The 20,271-nt window shown below is 43.7% G+C and overlaps 1 protein-coding gene and 1 long non-coding RNA gene across 2 annotated transcripts in view; one reads left to right on the top strand and one right to left on the bottom strand.

Annotated features, from left to right (window-relative positions):
• Positions 1-16,417: 16,417 nt before the first annotated feature.
• LOC129150671 (uncharacterized) lies at positions 16,418-17,322 on the bottom strand. Its single transcript, XR_008557394.1, has 2 exons — positions 17,247-17,322; positions 16,418-17,133 (listed from the first exon to the last, which is right to left on the bottom strand). It is a non-coding gene; the product is annotated as an uncharacterized LOC129150671 (long non-coding RNA).
• Positions 17,323-17,343: 21 nt separating this feature from the next.
• Positions 17,344-20,271, top strand: part of ACTR3 (actin related protein 3) — a 58,314-nt gene continuing 55,386 nt past the window's right edge. The window contains exons 1-2 of the mRNA XM_028148135.2: positions 17,344-17,416; positions 17,553-17,732. Of these exons, the coding sequence (XP_028003936.1) occupies positions 17,689-17,732 (44 nt within the window). The 5' untranslated portion in view covers positions 17,344-17,416; positions 17,553-17,688. The remainder of the gene's footprint in view (positions 17,417-17,552; positions 17,733-20,271) is intronic.

Genomic DNA, 20,271 nt, shown 5'->3' with positions numbered 1-20,271 from the left:
CTTGATCTCAGACCTCTAGCCTTTAGAGCTATGACACAATACATTTCTGTTGTTTAAGCCACCCAGTGTGTGGTCGGTTCTTTGTTAGGGCAGCTCCAGGAAACTCATACATGGCCCATCACTGGTTGAAGAATAAAACTAGTCCCCCTTGTGGCTTCTAATTCTGCTCCATCTCAACAAAACCAGAAAAGGAATTACTTAAAGCTAGACATGATGAACCGAATCCTACCCACGATCATGAAACCAAAGCCTCCATCTTTCACAAAACACAAGTGTGACTTCAAAACCTATGTCAAAGGATGGGTTCCTCCAAGGCCATTTAGGCCACTGACAACTTCCCTGGACTCTTTCATGCAATAAGCTTAACTGCTTCTATGTCATTCGAAGGTCAAACTAATGCAGAGAGAGTTTCTAGTGGGGGAGCATCAGGGACCTTCAGAGGGGTCTTCACTTTTATTTAACATTAACAGTCTTAAATGTGCTTTATTACCTACTTGGTACTGATTACATCTTTCCCTCCTTTGTGCAGGCAAATGTACTTGGAACTATTTTGGGCTCAGTGTGGGCTTGAGTCTTTGTTCACTCTGCTCCATTTCCCATGGTTTCCCTATTGATGGGAATATACTAATGAATAAGGATAAGAACTAAGTGGAAGTGGCTTTTAAAAAAGTAAATGACTGTTTCCATTGTATTATATGTTTTTAACAACATATTTATTCCTTATATCTTTTTGCTGGATATTTTGGGATGTGAGCCTTGCAATACTGATACGAATCCTTCTGTGATGATGACAATTTTCTTTGCCTAACAGCCTAACACCTGGCCAGGGACTGTCACTTCAGTGTATGAGATGGCGTCTGGTCAGAAATGAGAGCCCAAGTGAGGTAGATCAGTTGAGGGAATTTAATACCAGGAACTAATTACAAAGGTATAGGAAGGGCAGGAAAGCCACACTGGGGAAGGAGGAGCACTCTAGTATCAAAAGCCTTTACCTCTCACCCCTATGGTTGGAGAGACAAACAGAGGAGCTGAAGTAACAGACCCTTGGAGCCACTTTCCCTGGCTGGACCCAGAATGGGAATCATTGAAGAGAAGCTGTGGGAGAAGCTCCCTGAATAAGGAGGGGGAGAAATACGTTGGCTTCTCCTCTTCTTTCTGCCCATGCTCCTACTTTATCTCTTTATCTTTCATTGTCTTAATTTGTTTGGGGCACGGACAAGTGAGTTTAGCAAATGGAGTTGGCAGGAATCAGTTTCCTTCGAAACGGAGTAAGAGACAGGCAAGAAATGAATGGATCTGAAAGCAAGTAGGCAAATGACCAATACATTAAGGTTAGAGCATTGCTATATTGGACTTGGGGTAGCAAAAGGTCAAAGCAGGCCAGAGAAGCCCAAACTAGGGGTTGGGCAAGGTCAATGAGGTATCATGGATATTGCATATAAAATACAGGGTCATAAATAGAAGTTGAAGCAATATAGGGGACTAGCACATACATATCATAAATTATAAGTTGGGAAGATTAAAACAGTATCCTGGAGATTGGGAAACAGGAAGTTACAGATTTTCCCAATAATTAGGTCACACAGGAGATAGAAAATCAACACACATGGAAAAATGACAAGCTCAAATATGCTAGAGAAGTACAATATGTTATCTGTACCTAAGAATTCATTCCAAATTAGTTGAAATGTAGAGTTGAATCTAAAAAATGCTTTTCTTAGTTTTTGCCAGTATCTTTTCCATTTTATATATTTTTTGTTATCCAAGTTAATTTCCACATCTGCTTGAAAATTGTACTTTAAAATCGCTGATATTAGCTTGCCTACTTGTTGCTCTTTCTCAGGAGAGCAGATTGTAAAGGAAAGTCATTATGTATTGGAGTTTTCTGTTGATTTCAAGCTCTTTAAGTAGGATATTCCTGTTATATTCAATGGGCATTTAACTGTAATAAAGAAGGCAAAGATAATGGGAAATAAAAAGAGAAATCATCCAAACAATGAACAGAACAAAAGCTTATACTTAAAAAGTAATATAACTTTCAAGTTAGTCTTACATTTTCTATCCTTTCATGGCAATCTCCTATTTATTCTTTTAGTATCATATAAGAAAAGGATAGATACTTTAAAGTGATCATACCACTCTATTCTATATAATAAAAAGCTAATATGCAAATCAACCAAATGGTGAAACAACCGGGCGCTAGGATGTGCACTGACCCTAGCAGACACTCAACACAGGAGCTACCCCCTGGTGATCAGTGTGCTCCCCATGGGAGCACTGCTCAGCCAGAAGCCCTGAGCTGGGCTCATGGCTGGCAAGCACAGCGGCGGTGGTGGGAGCCTCTCCCACCTCCATGGCAGCACTAAGGATGTCCGACTGTTGGCTTAGGCCCGCTCCCCGTGGGCCATCAGTTGGACATCCCCTGAAGGCTCCTGGACTGTGAGAGGATGCAGGCTGGGCCGAGGAACACCCCCGAGTGCACAAATTTCATGCACTGGGCCTCTAGTGTAAAAATAATCTCTCTGAATCCATATATGCTTATTTGGATAACTGAATCAAAAATTATACCTAGCCTTTAATAAATTAGATTTAAAGTTTTTAAAATATATTTTTATTAATCAAGATATTTTGGTGGAATCTAAATTAATATCTGCAGGAGATGCCTCATTCACTAATTATACAGGCTTCTTGCAATAATTAATATTTTGAAGAAAGCAGTGTATTTTGCATACTGTTATTAATTATAAAAAATGTGTATTTTGGAGTGTAATAAAGGAAGAATGTAGAATTACAGAAATACAAGTTTATGCAATCACACACACAACTGAGGCTCAAAGCCTATACAGGTATAATGAGGCTACTGTAGCTATAATTACCTAGGTAATTAATAAAATTCATTCACCTAGAAATGTGAGCATCAACTATGTGGAGACACTAGGCTAGACTCTGAGAACATGTAGCCTCACATAATTCATGACTTCAGGAAGTTTATAAGCTAGAGAGAAAGCCTAAGAGGCTACTCAATCGACTATGAGAAATAGTCCATTGAGTAGGACCACAGGCGGCACAAAGAAGGGAGATGTCCCCAGGTAAGGAACCATCCGCAAGTTTTCAACCTCAGGGTTGGCAGATCTGAGCCTCTGGATCTTAGATAGCTCAGTCCCAGGCCTTGACCTCCTGCCCATGACAAGCTCCAGCCCGGTCTACCACCTTGAGCTAACATCACATTGCTGTACACATAGCCACACCCTCTGCTATCCTCTCACGCCCAGATCACAGGGCACACTTTGCAAACTAGAATTCCACCTCTACACACACACACACACACACACACACACACACTTCACTTTCCACACCAAACAGATCATTTGATCCTGTGGATTGCATAGGACCAAATGATCTGTTTGGTGTGGAAATAACCATTACTCAGAAATAACTCTGAACATTCACCCCCTCTGCACCTGCACTGCTCTGCTTGCCATTTCTTTTTTGTTTGTTTGTTTGTTTAAAGTATTACAAATAGTAGTACATATGTCTCCTTTTTTTTCCCCCCCAATTGACCTTCCCCCAGCCTCCTCTACCCCCTGGCACAGGCCTTCACTGCCTCCTCCCAGTGTCTTGTGTCCATTGGTTATGCTTATATGCATGCATATAAGTCCTTCGGTTGATCTCTTACCTCCCCGCCCCCAACACTCCCCAGCCTTTCCGCTGTAGTTTGACAGTCTGTTTGATGCTTCTCTGCCTTTGTATCTATTTTTGTTCATCAGTTTATAATGTTTTTTATTATCCATAAATGAGTGAGATCATGTGGTATTTTTCTTTCACTGACTGACTTATTTCACATAGCATAATGCTCTCCAGTTCCATCCATGCTGTTGCAAATGGTAAGAATTCCTTCTTTTTTATATCAGTGTAGTATTCCATTGTGTAGATGTACCACAGTTTTCTAATCCACTCATCTGCTAATGGGCATTTAGGCTGTTTCCAAATCTTAGCTATTGTAAATTGTGCTGCTATGAACATAGGGGTGCATATATCCTTTCTGATTGGTGTTTCTGTTTTCTTGGGATATATTCCTAGAAGTGGTATCACTGGATCAAATGGCAGTGCCATTTCTTAATTTATTCTATCACAGTGGTCTCCTATCAGGTCTCCCCATCTCCTGGTTTGTTTGACCTGCTCTATTGCCACTTTTCACTGGTAAAGAGCTATCTTTCCAAAACATGTTCTTCTCTTTTCCAGTACCTTCTGTTGGATCCCCATTGCCTACACACAGTGATTCTTAGACTTGGATGTGCTCAAGAATCACTGAAGGAACTTTTCTTTTTTTTAAAACAAAACACAGATTCCTCCAGAACCAAAATTTCCAGAAGTGGGGCGAGGACAATCTGTATTGTTTACAAGTTCTCCAGATGGCTCTTTCCTGTCAGCCTGGTTCTAATTGGGGGACCAGGATTTTTGGAACTGCAAGATAAAGTCAAATATAGCTCACTGTCATTCACATATTCACATAGACTCTTCCCTTGTATACACTCTATACCACAGCACAGTTGGAAGCCATTTCTGAAAACCCCAGGTTTTCTTTTCACCCTCTGTCATTATACATTATGCTCCCCAGAGGTGCTCTCACCTCCTTTTCCTCTCTGAAAGCATTCCCTAAGCCTTCCTGGAGCTCTCAGCTGACTGAGCTATGGGTCCTCCTCTGCTCCTAAAAGCCTGTACAAATCCCTCCTCATGGTGTACTTTAATTTTTACTTATCTGTTTCCCTTATTGTACTTTGAGTTCTTCAAGAGACGGGGCTGCAAATTACCCATCTCTTTAACCTTAGTGTCCAGCCTTGTTCCCGATTCATAACCGGCATATGGTATAAATGAATGAATGGGCAAATGAATGAGTAGAGTTCTAGTTACACCATGATAAAAATTGACTGTGTATGAAGCCATTACTTTTTATGAACTGAATAATTATGTAACTTCCAATAGAATACTATTAAGTGTAGCTAGCACAAGCTCATCAGCCTTTGAGATGAAATAGAAACCCAAATAAACAAATGTTACTGCAAAAAATATAATGACTGCTTTCCTAGTGCAGGATTGAGGAGGATCATTAAGCATTTAATGCAATGTCTGGCAGATGTCTAACATTTTTATTTTTCATTTGCCTTTGTGTTCACTTATGGACTGGCAATATAAACACACACATGCACTGCATATTTTTTTTTTATTTTTCAATATATTTTTAATTTTTCTGCTTTCACAATATCCTCTTATTTAGTGTTGGTAATTTTTTTTCTTAATGAAAATCTCATGAACTGCCAACCATTAAGCAAGAAATTAACTTAGTTGTGTAGGTTTACGATTCAACATAAATGAAATGTTTAATGAACCTCACATGTTCTAACTTGCCTTACATTCATTACCTCTCTTCAGGTAATAAACACTTATTTTTTTCCTCTTGTGATTACCCCTCCTGCACTTCCGTCCATGTAGGTCTTTTGGGTGGGACTGGTGGAGGTGGTGTGGGCATGACCTAGGCTTGGCCAACTGGAGTCACAGTGAAGTGCTCAGTAGGGCGCCCGATCCATGCCAGCTAATGGGAGTCACTCCCAGTTTCTCTGTTGGGACCACTGAGAAAGAGTATTCTCTGCACTGGGGTTAGAACATAAGCTATTTTTGCCACTGTGAGTACAGCTGCCTGGGAGCAAAGCAGGCACAGTGGTAAACAAAGCCAAAAGAGAAAGGCAGATTCTGATGATATTTTTAGTCTTTGCATCCAGCTATGCCTGAACCCGATTTACCCCCTTGAAATTTACATTTGGAGATCCACTCACTTTAAAGGAAAAAGTTCCTTTTTATTCTTAAGCTGGTTTCAGTTTTCTTTCTTTCGTTTACTACCAAAAGTTTCGTGGCCAATAAGTAGGACATTATGCCAGATTTTATAACATCATTAAGTTTGTTATATTCCACAAGAATTGTGTGAATTTTCATATAGCTTTTATCTTTTAAGGCTCTTTAGAGATGTATTTCAGTAGAAGTACTCTAGTAATTTGTTGTGAAATCTTAAATAAGTTACTTATTTCTCTGTACCCCAGTTTCTTCATTTGCTAAACTAGGGTGTTATGCTGAGTCCTTTTGAAAAATTATTATTCTACTAGAAGCCCGGTGCATGAAATTTGTGCACGGAGTGGGGGTTGTCCCTCAGCCCAGCCTGCACCCTCTCCAATCTGGGACCCCTCGAGGGATGTCCGACTGCCCGTTTAGGACCTAAACGGGCAGTCGGACATCCCTCTCACAATCCAGGACTGCTGGCTCCCAACTGCTTGCCTGCCTGCCTTCCTGATTGCCCCTATCTGCTTCTGCCTGCCAGCCTGATCACCCCCTAACCATTCTGCTGCCAGCCTGGTTGATGCTTAACTGCTCCCCTGCCAGCCTGTTTGCCCCCAACTTCCCTCCTCTGCCGGCCTGGTCACCCCTAACTGCCCTCCCCTGCAGGTCTGGTCACCCCTAACTGCCCTCCCCTGCAGGCCTGGTCCCCCCAACTGCTCTCCCCTGCAGGCCTGGGTCCCCCCAACTGCCCTTCCCTGCAGGCTTGATCACCCCCAACTGCCCTCTCTTGCAGGCCTGGTCCCTCTCAACTGCCCTCCCTTGCAGTCCTGGTCCCTCTCAACTGCCCTCCCCTGCAGGGTTGATCACCTCCAACTGCCCTCCCTTGCAGGCCTAGTGCCTCACAACTGCCCTCTCCTGCTGGCCATCTTGTGGCGGCCATCTTGTGTCCACATGGGGGCAGGATCTTTGACCACATGGGGGCAGACATATTGTGTGTTGGAGTGATGGTCAATCTGCATATTACTCTTTTATTAGATAGGATAGAGGCCTGGTGCACGGGTGGGGGCCAGCTGGTTTGCCCTGAAGGGTGTCCCTGATCAGGGTGGGGGTTCCCTTGGGGCGTGGGGCGGCCTGAGCGAGGGGCCTGTGGTGGTTTGCAGGCCAGCCACGCCCCCTGGCAACCCAAGCGGAGGCCCTGGTATCTGGAATTTATTTTCCTTCTACAATTGAAACTTTGTAGCCTGGAGCGGAGCCAAGCCTGCTGCTCCCTCTGGGGCGGCAGCCATTTCTGTTGCAGTTAATTCACCTTCTATAATTGAAACTTTGTTGCCTTAAGCAGGTGGGCCCAGCCAGGGTGTGCGGAAAGCTTTGCATCCCCTGTTGCCGGGAGCAACCCTGGCCTGCTCTCTCAAGCTCCATTCTGCCACCATTTCTGTTTGAATTTGTTTACCTTCTATAATTGAAACTTTGTAGCTTGAGTGGAGGCTTAGGCCTGGCAAGGGCAAGCAGAAAGCTTGGCTTTCTCTGTTACCTGGGAAACCTTGCTCTCTGTGGCTGTTGCCATCTTGGTTGGGTTAATTTGCATACTTTCTCTGATTGACTGGTGGGCGTGGCTTGTGGGTGTGTCGAAGGTATGGTCAATTTGCATATTACCTTTTTATTAGGTAGGATTAAAAAAATACCAGACACAATGTTAGAGCAATTGACTGCTATTTAAGGATCATAATTCCCTAGGCATAAATGCAGCAATGGCACAAATATGCATCAGGCTTGTGGGGGCCTAGAAGCAGGTGGAGCAGGAAAAGAAAATTGGATAAACTTTTTTTTTGATAAATCCAAAACAGTAAAAAAAATTATTATTTATCATATTATCATTAGCTTCTTTTGTAACTGGGAGACTTGTTTCAGAAATGTGAGAACTGTCACAGGTTGTTGAATTTACCGAAGGGTGAAAAATAAAAGATGTGTCAGAAAAAATGTATTCATAATTGAGTTTGTTCTCATTAAATTGGAACCAAATACAGTTTCAGATTGAGAATAGAAGCCTGAACATTTTTCAAACATGTTTTAAGGAGGATGGCAATGCCTGAGACAGCAGTAGAAATAAAACAACCCAATGAATATTTAAAAATCTGAGTTGCTCTAAAACTAGAACCAGTTTTAGGAAAAAAACAACATGGCATGTTAAACTAAATGCAATGTATGCATTAGACCACATTAAAATTTCCAAGAATTAAGAATGCACAACAAACAAGAAGTGTTGGCCAGGACGTGGAGGAAGGGGAACCCTCAGACACTGTTGATGGGAATGCAGACTGGTGCAGCCACTGCAGAAAACAGTGTGGAGTTACCTCAAAAAATTAGAAATGAAACTGCCTTATGACCCAGTAGTACCATTTCTGGTAATGTATCTGAAGAAACCCTAGGCATTAATTCAAAAGAGTATATACACCCCTATGTTCACTGCAGCATTATTTGGAATAGCCAAGATTTGGAAGCAGCCCAAGTGCCCATCAGTAGATGAGTGGATAAAAAAGCTGTGATACATTTACACCATGGAATACTAGTCATCAGTAAAAAAGAATGAAATCTTATCCTTTGCAATAACATGGATGGACCTGGAGAGCACTATGCTAAGTGAAATAAGCCAGTCAGAGAAAGATTTTACTTATATGTGGAATCTAATGAACAAAATAAACTAACAAAGAAAATAGAAACAGACTCATAGATAGAGAACAGAACATAGCCAGCTCTCAGAGGGGAGGGAGGTTGTAGGTCTGAGTGAAAAAGGTGAAGGTGATTACCAGAGGGAAAGAGGGTGGGGGAGGTAGGAGAGAAGAAATGGGGGGATCAATAGAGATGGAAGAAGACTTGACTTGGGGTGGTAAATACACAATACAAAATGTACAGATGATGTATTGTAGAACTGTACCCATGAAACCTATATAATTTTATTAACCCATGTCACCCCAATAAATTATAAAAAGAATGCATTTCTTTTTATCTTTTATTTTAAAAATAATAAAAGGTACCATTTCTGATAACATTTTTTTATCCAACTGGCAAGCACATGTGTTTATGCATGACTTCCAGTTTATTTACACATAAAAATGTCACTGCAACCTACAGTGTGTTTGTTTTCCCTCTCACATCTGTTTTTTCTCTTCTTTTAGATATTAATACTTAAATTAATGACATTCTCCTAAGACAGGTTGAACTCAGACTGAATTTTCCTAAAAGATTTTTTTTTTTACTATGTTGTGGCATTGGCATTAGATGTGCAGTCCAGGTAACTTGGAAAGTTCTCTCCTATCCTATTATATTTTTTTAAATTACAAAATCAATGTAACAAGATAGAAATTTACTAGTAGTTTATAACTAGAAGTGAATAATCTTCCCCTTTAATCTCATTCCTCTTAGGTTTCCCATTGTTTCATGTACAACTGTCCATATTATCTCTGTTTATGCCACATCCTATATAATAGAGGTAATATGCAAATTGACCCTCATGCAGTTGCACAAGATGGCCACCCCCATGTGGACACAAGACGGCTGCCACAAGATGGCCTGCAGGGGAGGGTAGTTGTGGGCAATCAGGCCAGCAGGGGAGGGCAATTGGGGGGACTGGGCCAGCAGGGGAGGGCAGTCGGGGGCAATCAGGCTGGCATGGGAGCAGTTAGGTGTCAATCAGGCTGGCAGGGGAGTGGTTAAGGGGGTGATCAGGCTGGCAGGCAGAATCAGTTAGGGGCAATCAGGCAGGCAGGCAGGCAGGCAGGTGAACAGTTGTGAGCCAGCAGTCCTGGATTGTGAGAGGGATGTCCCCCGAGGGATCCCAGATTGGAGAGGGTGTAGGCTGGGCTGAGGGACACCCCCCCCCCCAGTGCACGAAATTTTGCACAGAGCCTCTAGTATAAATATATACATATAGGGTCCACCCTTCCTTCCTTTTCCTTTCTTTACTCCTCCCTTTTCTGTATTTTTCTGAATATTAGATCACACTACAAATCAAAGGTCACAAACTGATGGCCTGCAGTCTAGATATATCCAGGGAAATGTTTTGTTTCCAAAACATTATGGAAATTTGACATAAAAACTGGAAGACCTGGCTCCACATGTCTGCGTGATGATAATATTATTGATGCTGCACAGGCCCTCTAGTTTCCATTCCCTGTTACTTATACCTTCACTAATCCACCTTGCTATATCACTGGTATATCACCCATAAGCATTTGAGTTTATATCCTTCTGATATTACTTAGCATCTTGCTTTGGGGATTTATCATATCATGGTATTATCAATTAGAATTAGATTCAGCTTCATATAACTGAAAAAGCCAAATTACAGAGGCTTAAACATTAAGGGTTTATTTTTCTTTCCTGTGAAATAAGTCTGGAAGAGGGGGTTCCAGAGCTTTTATAGGGCACTTCAGGGTCATTAGGGACCCGATTTCCTACTTCTCTGCTCCACTTTCCTTAGGACGCAGCCTCTGGTCTCAGGCGAGTTAATAATCCATAGTGGCTGAGAATCCACTTTATCTGTGTTTTGGGCAGGAAGGAAAGTGGAAGACACACAACTAAAATGGCACTCTTCCCGAGTCAAACTTCTTAAAAGATATTTTCCAGAAGTTCCACTCAACTACTTTTACTTGCATTTCATTGGCCATAACTTGATCACACAGCCACACCTGCCTGAAAATGAGATTGAGAAATGCAGCCTTTTGGTTGGGCACATACGTATCTGAATAAAACCCAGGTGCTTGTAGTATTGAGAAAGCATAAATACCAATCTCTCTTACATATCCCTGCAAATTAAAACAGGTACGTGGAAGAGATTGCGAGGGCCCCTCAACATCCAGCCTCCCCCTCTAAGTTAAAAGAAACCTGAGAGATACCTGGTCACAGAGACACTTGAAATAAAAGATGCATTTCTAATTCTTCACAATTTTAAATAATTCTTCGTGATCATAATCTTTTCTCCCTTCAACATCCAGTACTTTTATTTTTTTAAGGGGTCACCCAAATGGGATTTCTAAGACTAACATATACAAATTTTAACTTTAAAAAAATTTATCTTTATTGTTTAAAGTATTACAGATGTCCTCCTTCTTCCTCCCCATTGGCCCCCTCCCCCCAGGTCTTGACTGCACTATTGTCTGTGTCCATGAACTATGCATATAAAATATTTGGTTAATCTCTTCTTGCCCTCCCCCAACTCCTACCCTTCCCTCTGAGATTCCTCAGTCTGTTACATGCTTCCATGCTGTCTCAGAGGGTATTAATAAATATCGATGGTTAACTTTGTAGAAGGTTCTAGCAATTCATGTTCTCAGGAACAGGTTCAGTGCATGTCCATTTTCTTATACACTTATCAGCACTGGGTATTTTTTTTTTTCTCCTTTTAAATGTTGTGAATGATGGGTGGGAAAAAAATGGAATCTGTCATTGTCTAATTTGTAGTTCCCTTACTATCAGCAATAAAAAACCTCTTTTCCTATGTGAATTTTCTATTTAAATTTCTTTTGTAGAGGTGGTGTTAGGTAGTACTCTTTGCTAATGTTTCTGTTGGATTGTTTGCCTTTTTCTTATCATTTTAAAAACTATTATATATATTAACCTTTGTCATATGTGATGCAAATATTTTCTTTTAATCTATAATTTAAGTCTTTAGCTAATGGAAAGTTGTGAATGTAACCAAAGCTTTCCATTAATAGCTATGGGTTTCTATTTTTTTTTAAAATATATTTTTATTGATTTTAGAGAGGAAGGGAGAGGGAGAGAGAGATAGAAACATCAATGATGAAAGAGATTCATTGATTGGCTGCCTCCTGCACGCCCCCCACCCCCACTGGGGACCAAGCCCGAAACCCAGGCATGTGCTTTTGACTGGAATTGAACCCGGGACCCTTGAGTCCACAGGTCGACGCTCTATCCACTGAGCCAAACAAGCTAGGGCTTTATTTAAGAAAGTTTCCCCCACTCTGAGATTATACAAATATTTTCCTAAATTTTCTTATAAAATATTTATAGTTTTGTTTTTATTATTAGACTCATTCATTCAACTAATATTTGTTGAACTCTTATTATGTGCCTGGTCCTCTTCAAATTCTAGCGGGGATATTTTCTAGTTGGGAGAGAGACAATAAACAAATGAACCAATAAATAAACCAGGTATTTCACCAGAGAATTAGACATAGTGCATGGTAGTCTGAGGCAGGCTGCTTCAGATTGGGTGGTCAGGAAAGGCATCTTTGAGGAGGTAAAATTTAAACTGACTCAGGAACCACTAATGATTAGGGGGGAAGTACAGGGAGAGGAGGCAGGTAGAAATGGCCTTGGTGTGTGAAGAAGAGCAAGAAGGCTGATGTAGCTAATGCATCAGGGGAAGGGGAGGCAAGTTGGAGAGGGAGGCAGGCACTAGAACACAAGGGCTTAGTGGGCCACAACGAGGGGTATGGGTTTTATTCTACATTGAAGATTTGTAGTTCATCTGGAATTTGTGTTTATAGGTAAAGTGATGTGGGGATGTGGAGTCTTTTATTTTCCTTTCTCAATCTTTCTTTGAGACTTATATGTAAAACAAGCTATTCATTTTTTTGCAGGTGGTAGGGGGACTAGGATGATATCTCACAGAATCTCACTTCACTTTAAACTCTGTGCAGCTATTATCATTATGTGAAATACTAGAGGCCCAGTGCATGATTGAATCATGCACGTGTAGGGTCCCCTATACGCTTTCGCTTTTCGCGGTGGAGCTGAGTGCCTGTCCGCTGGTGCCGGAGCAGACAGGCACCCAGCTCCCACGCTTTTGATGGTCCGCGGCCGCTGAGGGGGGCTACCCTGCTGTTGAGAGGTGCAGGGGGCGGGACTCCCGCCCCCTGCGCCTCTCAACGGCCGCTGAGGGGGGCTGCCGCGGACACCTGGCTACCCTGCCGTTGAGAGGCGCAGCTGGGTGTCCACAGCAGGCCCCCTCAGCGGCTGCGGATCTGGCCGTTGAGAGGCGCAGGGGGGATCGGGGGGGGGAGTCCCTCCCGCCCCCTGCGCCTCTCAACAGCAGGGTAGCCCCCCTCAGTGGCAGTGGATCCGTGCCTCTCAATGGCCGGATAGGCCACCCCGAGTCCCACCCCCCAGCCTCCAGCCGCCCAATCGTGGGCATAGCGGAGTGATGGTAATTTACATGTTACTCTATTATTAGATAGGCTATTTTCAATTGAAATTAAAAATATAATGAGTATAATGTTTTTATGCCAGGGAATGTATGTGATCATTGAATAAAATCCTTTCAGAACTTCTTTTTAGAACTATGGTCAGAAGCAGTTGATAAGTCACCTATGAAAACCAGTTTTATTACTTTTTAGTCACATAAAGCTTTTTATCCAAAAACACAGCCCTAGTTGATCAGCTATTTTATTCACTGAACTTGGCTCTGAGAAAAATGACTTTTGGCCAATTCCAAAAGTCAAATCTCCCCACAAAGGGCCAAGATTTGCCCTCAATAAAGATATTTAAAAGAACGTGCTAAGGCTCCAAAGACAAGCCTGAAGAGATCTTCCAAAACTATTTTTGCACAATAGCAACCTGACAAGAGTAGGCACACGGGCCCTATGATAACTTATGTGAAGAGGAGGACCTGTTTTGAGATGTTTAAGTCAATATGTTTAAGTAATAAGTAAGAATCATTAATTTATACTTATACCCTATTTCTCTTGATCTGTCCATAAGATCACTCTGTAATTTGTTAAATGCTTTTAAAAAATTTAAGCTTTATAACACCGTGTAGGTTAGGTATTTCTGCCAATTTTTAGCTGAAGAAAGATTAAAGAACTCATACCTAACTCAAGTTTCTTGATTCCAAGTTCAGTGCCCTCTTTACACACTAAGTTAGTTGTCTAAGACCACACAACTTGAAAAGGGAGAAGCCAGAGTTCACAGCCACCTCCCTGACCACTAGCTACATGAACATCTTGTCCATTGAGCTATCTGCCCTTCATGAATGCTCTCTGTGGGTTTGATTGGTCTGCCAATTTGCAAATAGTCATCCCTGCAGCAAGTACCTAAGTTGATTTTTTAAAAAATATTTCGCATTTAAAAATAATGGAGATTGAGTGACGTGAATTTCTTGGTCATTTTAAGATCCAGAGACATTTGCTAAGTTGACCTTGAATATAGGAATACCCTAGGAAATCTCATGGTACCTGGTAACTAGTATATCAGTCAAAATTAAACGATGCTTGTGGCATTAGAACTGAAGGCCCCGAAAAGGGGTCAGGACCAGGTTTTGGTCTGGACTCTGTTCCCTAGCTTCTCTAAAATATTGGGGAAAATCACTTACACGCTCTGAGCTTCTGTATCACTTAGGGTTCTTAAATTTGATGCAAGTCATGGAAACAGATTACTAACTTAAGTAACAGGGGATTTATTGGAAGGATACTGCAAGACTCACAAATGCTTCAAAGGTTCAAAACCAGGCTTGGAAACCAACAAGAACCAAGCATCTGATTGACCGGAGCTAAAGGTATCGGAGTACTATTAGGGAGTAATGGATATAGGACAGTCAAACAAACCCCACCCATCCACTATTGCTTTCCTTTTGGTATCTAACAAGATAATCTTTAGGACATCTTTTAGCTCTGGCATCTTCTGCTTCTCTGTATTTGGAGAAGGGGGAGCAGGAAGAGGACATATGCAAATAGGGTGGTCAGAAATGCTGTGGCCGGATGTTCCCCTGAAGGAGGAAGGCTGAGCCACCATGGCAGTACAGAGGCTGACCAATTTGGCTTGTAGCAAGCAGGAAGTAAAAGGGGTGTTATGCAAGTAAAGGGTTTGGGTAGACAGATTATGAGGAACAAGCACAAATGACACTTCTAACAAGTGTTGGCAAATTCCAAACACTTCTAACAGTCGTAGCCTTTCCAGACAAAGGGCAGTCTCGGCTATGTGAAAGAGACTATGGTGGGAGGTTTCTTCATGCCTGCAAATGTAGCACCACCACGAGCTTTGCATTTGAATGCCGTGCATGAGTATACGTTAAACAGTCTTGCCAATCACAATTTGCAAACGTGCAGACCACAGGTCAGGCCTAGCTTTGCAAAGAATTTGTTACCAAGAGATAAAAATACAATTTCCAACTTTTCTTGAAAAAACAAAAGGAGGTTCTGGCAACACTGGGCCTACAGAGCAAATTTTCCATTGTCTTCTGTTGGGATGCTGGCTCTCCAGCTTGCCATACCCTCCTCATGGCCCTCTCCACTCATAACAATGCCTGCCTGGACCCAGGGAGCATTTAGGTTCTGACCCGTGCCATAACTACTTCCATGACAACCCAGCGAAGGCCGGCATGTGCGCTGCCATCTTGAGGATCTACCAGAGTGGGCTTCCCTCAGGGACCTGTTCAAGTCCCTAACCTCTGTCCTTGGGACTCCGTTGGTAGGATCCCTTTGCTCCCGACTTACACCTGTCATGCTAGAAACAACCATTTCCTCTACCCCAATCAAGCCACATCTCCCTCTCCTGTCAGAGCCAATCTTCAGGCATCTGTTCTCCTGAATGACCTTGAATACCTGATGGTAGAAAAGGCAGCAAAGAATCCCCACTTAGCATCTTCTAAAATGTAGGGGGCGGGGACACAACTATGCAACTGGAAACATTTCCTTGTCTTCTTGGAAGACAATCTCTGAGGAAAATCTTCCTCCAGGGCTATTTGTTCATTTATTTTCTGTGAGTAGCTGTGGATGTGCAGGGCACTAATAGATGATGATTCCCCTGAGTCTCCTCTACACACAGCCGATCCCATCTGGATGCTACTCCTCATATATTTCTATCCCTGAACTACAGCCCACAATGTAGGGCAGAGACCATTCAGTTCACCCTCTCCTTTGTGGAATCCGTTCCCTACAAAGCAGCCACATTTCCTTGCTTAAATCTCTTCGATGATTTCTGAGCTGCTTTGAGGCTAAACTTTAAGATGCTTAGAAAAGTCTACAAATCCTTGCCTTGTTTGCATCTTCCTTATCTCTCCGACTTCACCTCCCTTTGCACCTTCCCTGGCTCACTTCAATTTGACCACTTGGGTCTTCCTTCAATTTGTGGAAGAGGCCAAGCTCTTTCCCACCACAGGGCCTTGATGCTTGCTGCCCCTTCTTCCTGGAGGGTTCCCCTTTCTCCTAACACCCATTATCCTTCAGCCCTCAGCTTTTAAATCCTACTTTGGCAGAGAAGCCTTCTCTATCTTCTACCTTCCTCCCACTCTCCCACCCATCATCCCCATGTCTCTGCTATTATTCTTAACACAATTTGTGTGTTTCCCCACCAAACTGTAAACTCTATGAGAGTAGAGACCAGGGGTCCTCAAACTTTTTAAGCAGGGGGCCAGTTCACTGTCCCTCAGACCGTTGGAGGGCCGGACTATAGTTTAAAATGAACAAATTCCTATGCACACTGCACATATCTTATTTTGAAGTAAAAAAACAAAACGGCAAAAACACCCGCATGTGGCCCGCGGGCCGTAGTTTGAGGACACCTGGTAGAGACCTTACCATTTTGTGCCTATTGACTATTCAGGGTCAGCCCAGTCTCATCCATAATAGAGTCGGCGAGCAATATATATATATTTTAATCAAATGAATGAAAAACCCACATTCCATCCCCCAGGCCAGTCAATACCACACTATGTGATCTTCTGGAGTGAATTAGACATCCTTTCTTAAGGATGATATTTTTTTTATTACAGCCTCATATAAGCAGCTTTATCAGAAGATAAGCCTGGTCGAGAGGACAGCTATTAAACTTTCAGTTTCCCCAGAGTAGACCATCACCTAGGAACGGAGTAGAAAAACAAATCACCAGGCCCCACTCCAGACCACCTAAGCAGAGAACTCCGGGGTGTGGCCCAGCATTCTGGGTTGTAACAAGCCTTCCAGGTAATTCTGATGCACGCTTAAGTTTGAAAACCATCCTTCAAGGCTTTCCAGTTTTTAACCTTCTTTTTACATTAAACATTTTGGTCCTTAATCCTCGGCGTAATCCTGCTCGCAGAATGGTATACTCTTAAGCTCCCCCAGAGGGAAATATCAAAATGCGCAAGTGTGAATGAATAAAACCTCGGCACAAAGGCAGAAGCGCCAGGCTGCAAACCTTTGTTCAGCCGTCCCCGGCCTGCCCACCTCCAGTCTGATACTGCTTTTTTCCACCCCGAAAAGCAGTCAAGTTATAAGAATGGTTGAGTGCCGCTGACGTTTTCAATCAGATCGTCCTCCCCGGGGCGCGGGAGACCTTTGTGGCTGCGGAGCCCCGTCCCAGCCCTTCCCGGACCTGGCACAGAAGTCATTGAGACGAAAAGCCCTTTCAGCTTCAGAAGCACCGGAGGCTCGGGCCGACTTCCCCGCCCCTCCGCTCCAGGAAAACCCGCAGTGGATTTCACTCACGGCGGGACGGGAGCGGCCGCCGGCGACGCACCTCACTGCGCATGCTCTCTCGCCCCGCCCGCTCGGAGCCGGAAGCGGAGCTCGCAGCCGGCCCGGCCTGGCCAGGGCGTCGGCACCGGCGGCCATCTTGGCTTCCCCGGCGAGGCGGCGAGAGGGGAAGAAGTTGTAGGGTGGGGGCCGGAGTGAGGAGGAGGGGAGAGGAGGGGGAGGAGGCCGCGGTGGGGCAGGGCGGGGACTGCCTGCCCGCCTGGGTTGCGGAAGTGGTAGCCGCTGACCGAGCTTGCTGCTTTCTCGCTGCTGCTTCAGCTTCCCGGTTCCCCCACGGACGGAGAGGGCGGCCCGGCTGTGGATGGTCAGATAGCTCCTGTCTTCCGCCGCCGATCCCTGGCCACAACCAGTACGGAGCAGACGGCGGCAGCGGCAGCAGCAGGCGAGGAGGAAGATGGCGGGACGGCTGCCGGCCTGTGTGGTGGACTGTGGCACCGGGTACGGGGGCTTGCGGGCGGGGGTGGGGAAACTGAGGCTGAGGTGGGAAAATGGCGGGGAGGAGGAGGTCGGGGGAGGAATGGTGCGGCCAGGTGCCGCCGCCTGCTCTGGTGTCAGCTCTGGTCCGGTCGGGGTGCGAGGGGTGGGGCCCGGCGAGACAGGCCGCCCGCGTTCCCGGTTTCACACTCGGGGACTTGGGCGGGTGCGCGGGGCCGAGAACCCCCCACGGGATGGATTTCTCCGCGAACCCCTCCCGCCCTTCCCCCGCCGCGGTGGGCTGCCGCCCGGGGCGCGCGGAGGTCGCCTCCCGGGGCGCGCGGACGCGGTGCGGGGGTCGCCGCGCCCGGCGCCGGCTCGCCCTTCCCGCCGCGCCCGGCTCCCTTCCCTCCGCGTCCTTCCTGCCCGTTGTTGGGGGCCCGGGGGCCCGGGCGCGGGGACCGGCTCGGCCGAGGAGCGAGAAAAGAGAAGCGCTCCTTGTCGGTTTTGCAAGATCGCTGTGACAACACTGCCCAGGGTGTGGGTGGGGAAGGGGAAGAATCGGCCTCGGAAAATGGGAAGCTAAATCGGGGCTTTCATTGGCCACCCACCTCCTCCTCCTCTTCAACTCCCGGCCTTTTCCCTCTCAGCCTGCGTTTTAACCGGCGAACCGAGGCACATTTTAATTTGAGAAAGATGTCATGTGTTACTTCTCTTGCCTTAAAAAAGTCCCCCAGTGAGCAAGCGCGCCGCAACTTCCTTAGTTTTGTCAAAGCCGCTTCCTGCTTTCAGTCTTTTATACCCTTATAAGGTAGTTTTTCGTTTCCAACCTGAGCACATCTTATTAGAACTTTCAAAATTAAGCCGATTTCAAATAGACCCGAGTTACTGGTGCTAGGTGTCAAATTATGTGAACTTAAAAAAAAATGGATTTGTTTTCCGGGGATGGAGGACGGGAAGCACCCAGGAAAATAATTTTCAGTGGTGTACCTTCGTTCTGTGATGGTATCTTACAGCGAGAAGGAAGGCAGGGAGTGAAGAAGGGGATGTGCTTACTTTCCCAAGAGCTGTTGATCAGAGATCTGTAGTGTCATTTACTGAAATACAGAATGGCGTTAAAAAGTGGTCTTTTCCTTTTGCATTATTAGGCGTTGTAAAGAGTTATACACCACACTTTGGAGTTATATATAGAAAATACTGTCTATATTTTAATGTAGAAGGACTGCTTTATGTTACTGTATTCTTTTTGTGGATGTGTCCTGCGCTGATTTATTATTAAATAAATCATCTGTTGATTTCCAAAATACTCCCAATTTTTTTGGGGGGTGGGGGCGGGGTTGGGAGAGGTGGATTGCCAGTCTTCATCTCCCACCCTTTATTTGGGGCAAACCATTCTTAAAGGATGCTCCTCTATTTGCTCTCTGTAAAATTTCTCTTAAATTTATGCTAGTGTGGCAGTTTCTAAAATCCCAGCCATGCACAGGGAAACAACCCATCTATTAATATTTTCCCTTGGGGAAAATTAGCCTAGTTTAGCCTTGGTTACATGTTTTTTTTTTTTTTTTTTTTTTTTTTTTTTTTTTGTGGACAGCTTATTAAAGCTACTTTTCTTAATCCAGTCTTACTTTCCAGTATTTTCTTTTTCTCCCTTCTTACTCTAATTGGTGAATAGTTTTATGTTCAGGTTTAGTTTTAAAATCAGATTTGGCCTGACTGAGAAGGAATTTTCAGTGTTTTGTTAAACTGAAAAATATTGCTACATAGTTAATATTTTTATACTTTAGAAATTATTGGGTTGTCAATAAAATTAGTATAGATAATTGTCACCCTCACCCCAGTAAATAACATCTTAAGTAGGATGTTACCTTGTCTTCCTTCATTTTTTTCCCTTTTGAAATACAGTTTTGGTTATATTTGAATTAGTATACTAGATATTTCATTAAGGTTAACTGTCCTTAAGTGACCTTTCTTTTTTTTTTTTTTTTTTTAAATATATTTTATTGATTTTTTACAGAGAGGAGGAGAGAGGGACAGAGAGCTAGAAACATCGATGAGAGAGAAACATCGATCAGCTGCCTCTTGCACACCCCCTACTGGGGATGCGCCCGCAACCAAGGTACATGCCCTTGACCGGAATCGAACCTGGGACCCTTGAGTCCGCAGGCCGACGCTCTATCCACTGAGCCAAACCGGTCTCGGCCTTAAGTGACCTTTCTGATAGGGCAACTTTGACCTTAAAACACCTGCCAAGTGACCAGGAGGTGTGGGAAGGGTTCAGTTTATATTTAGGATATTTTTGTTTTAACATTTTAGTTATTACTACTTTGTTACATTTTACATTATTACATTAGTTTTACCTCACAAAGAGGGGTTGTTAATTGGACACTCATTATGATTTCAATGGAACTGATTAGGATTCCTCATTGCCCATTACTTTCTTTTACAAAACATCTATCACAATTTGAAATTCCATCTTTAGAGATCCATTTATTTTGGTCTTCAAAGGCTTTTTGGTCTTTCAGTTGCCTTTTAATGCAACTCCTAGAATAAACCTTTAGCTTTA

This window comes from Eptesicus fuscus, chromosome 11 (assembly GCF_027574615.1).
Source record: "Eptesicus fuscus isolate TK198812 chromosome 11, DD_ASM_mEF_20220401, whole genome shotgun sequence".
NCBI lineage: Eukaryota > Metazoa > Chordata > Mammalia > Chiroptera > Vespertilionidae > Eptesicus > Eptesicus fuscus.
Note: the sequence above shows the minus strand (reverse complement) of the source record. Positions and strands in the feature narration are given on the sequence as shown.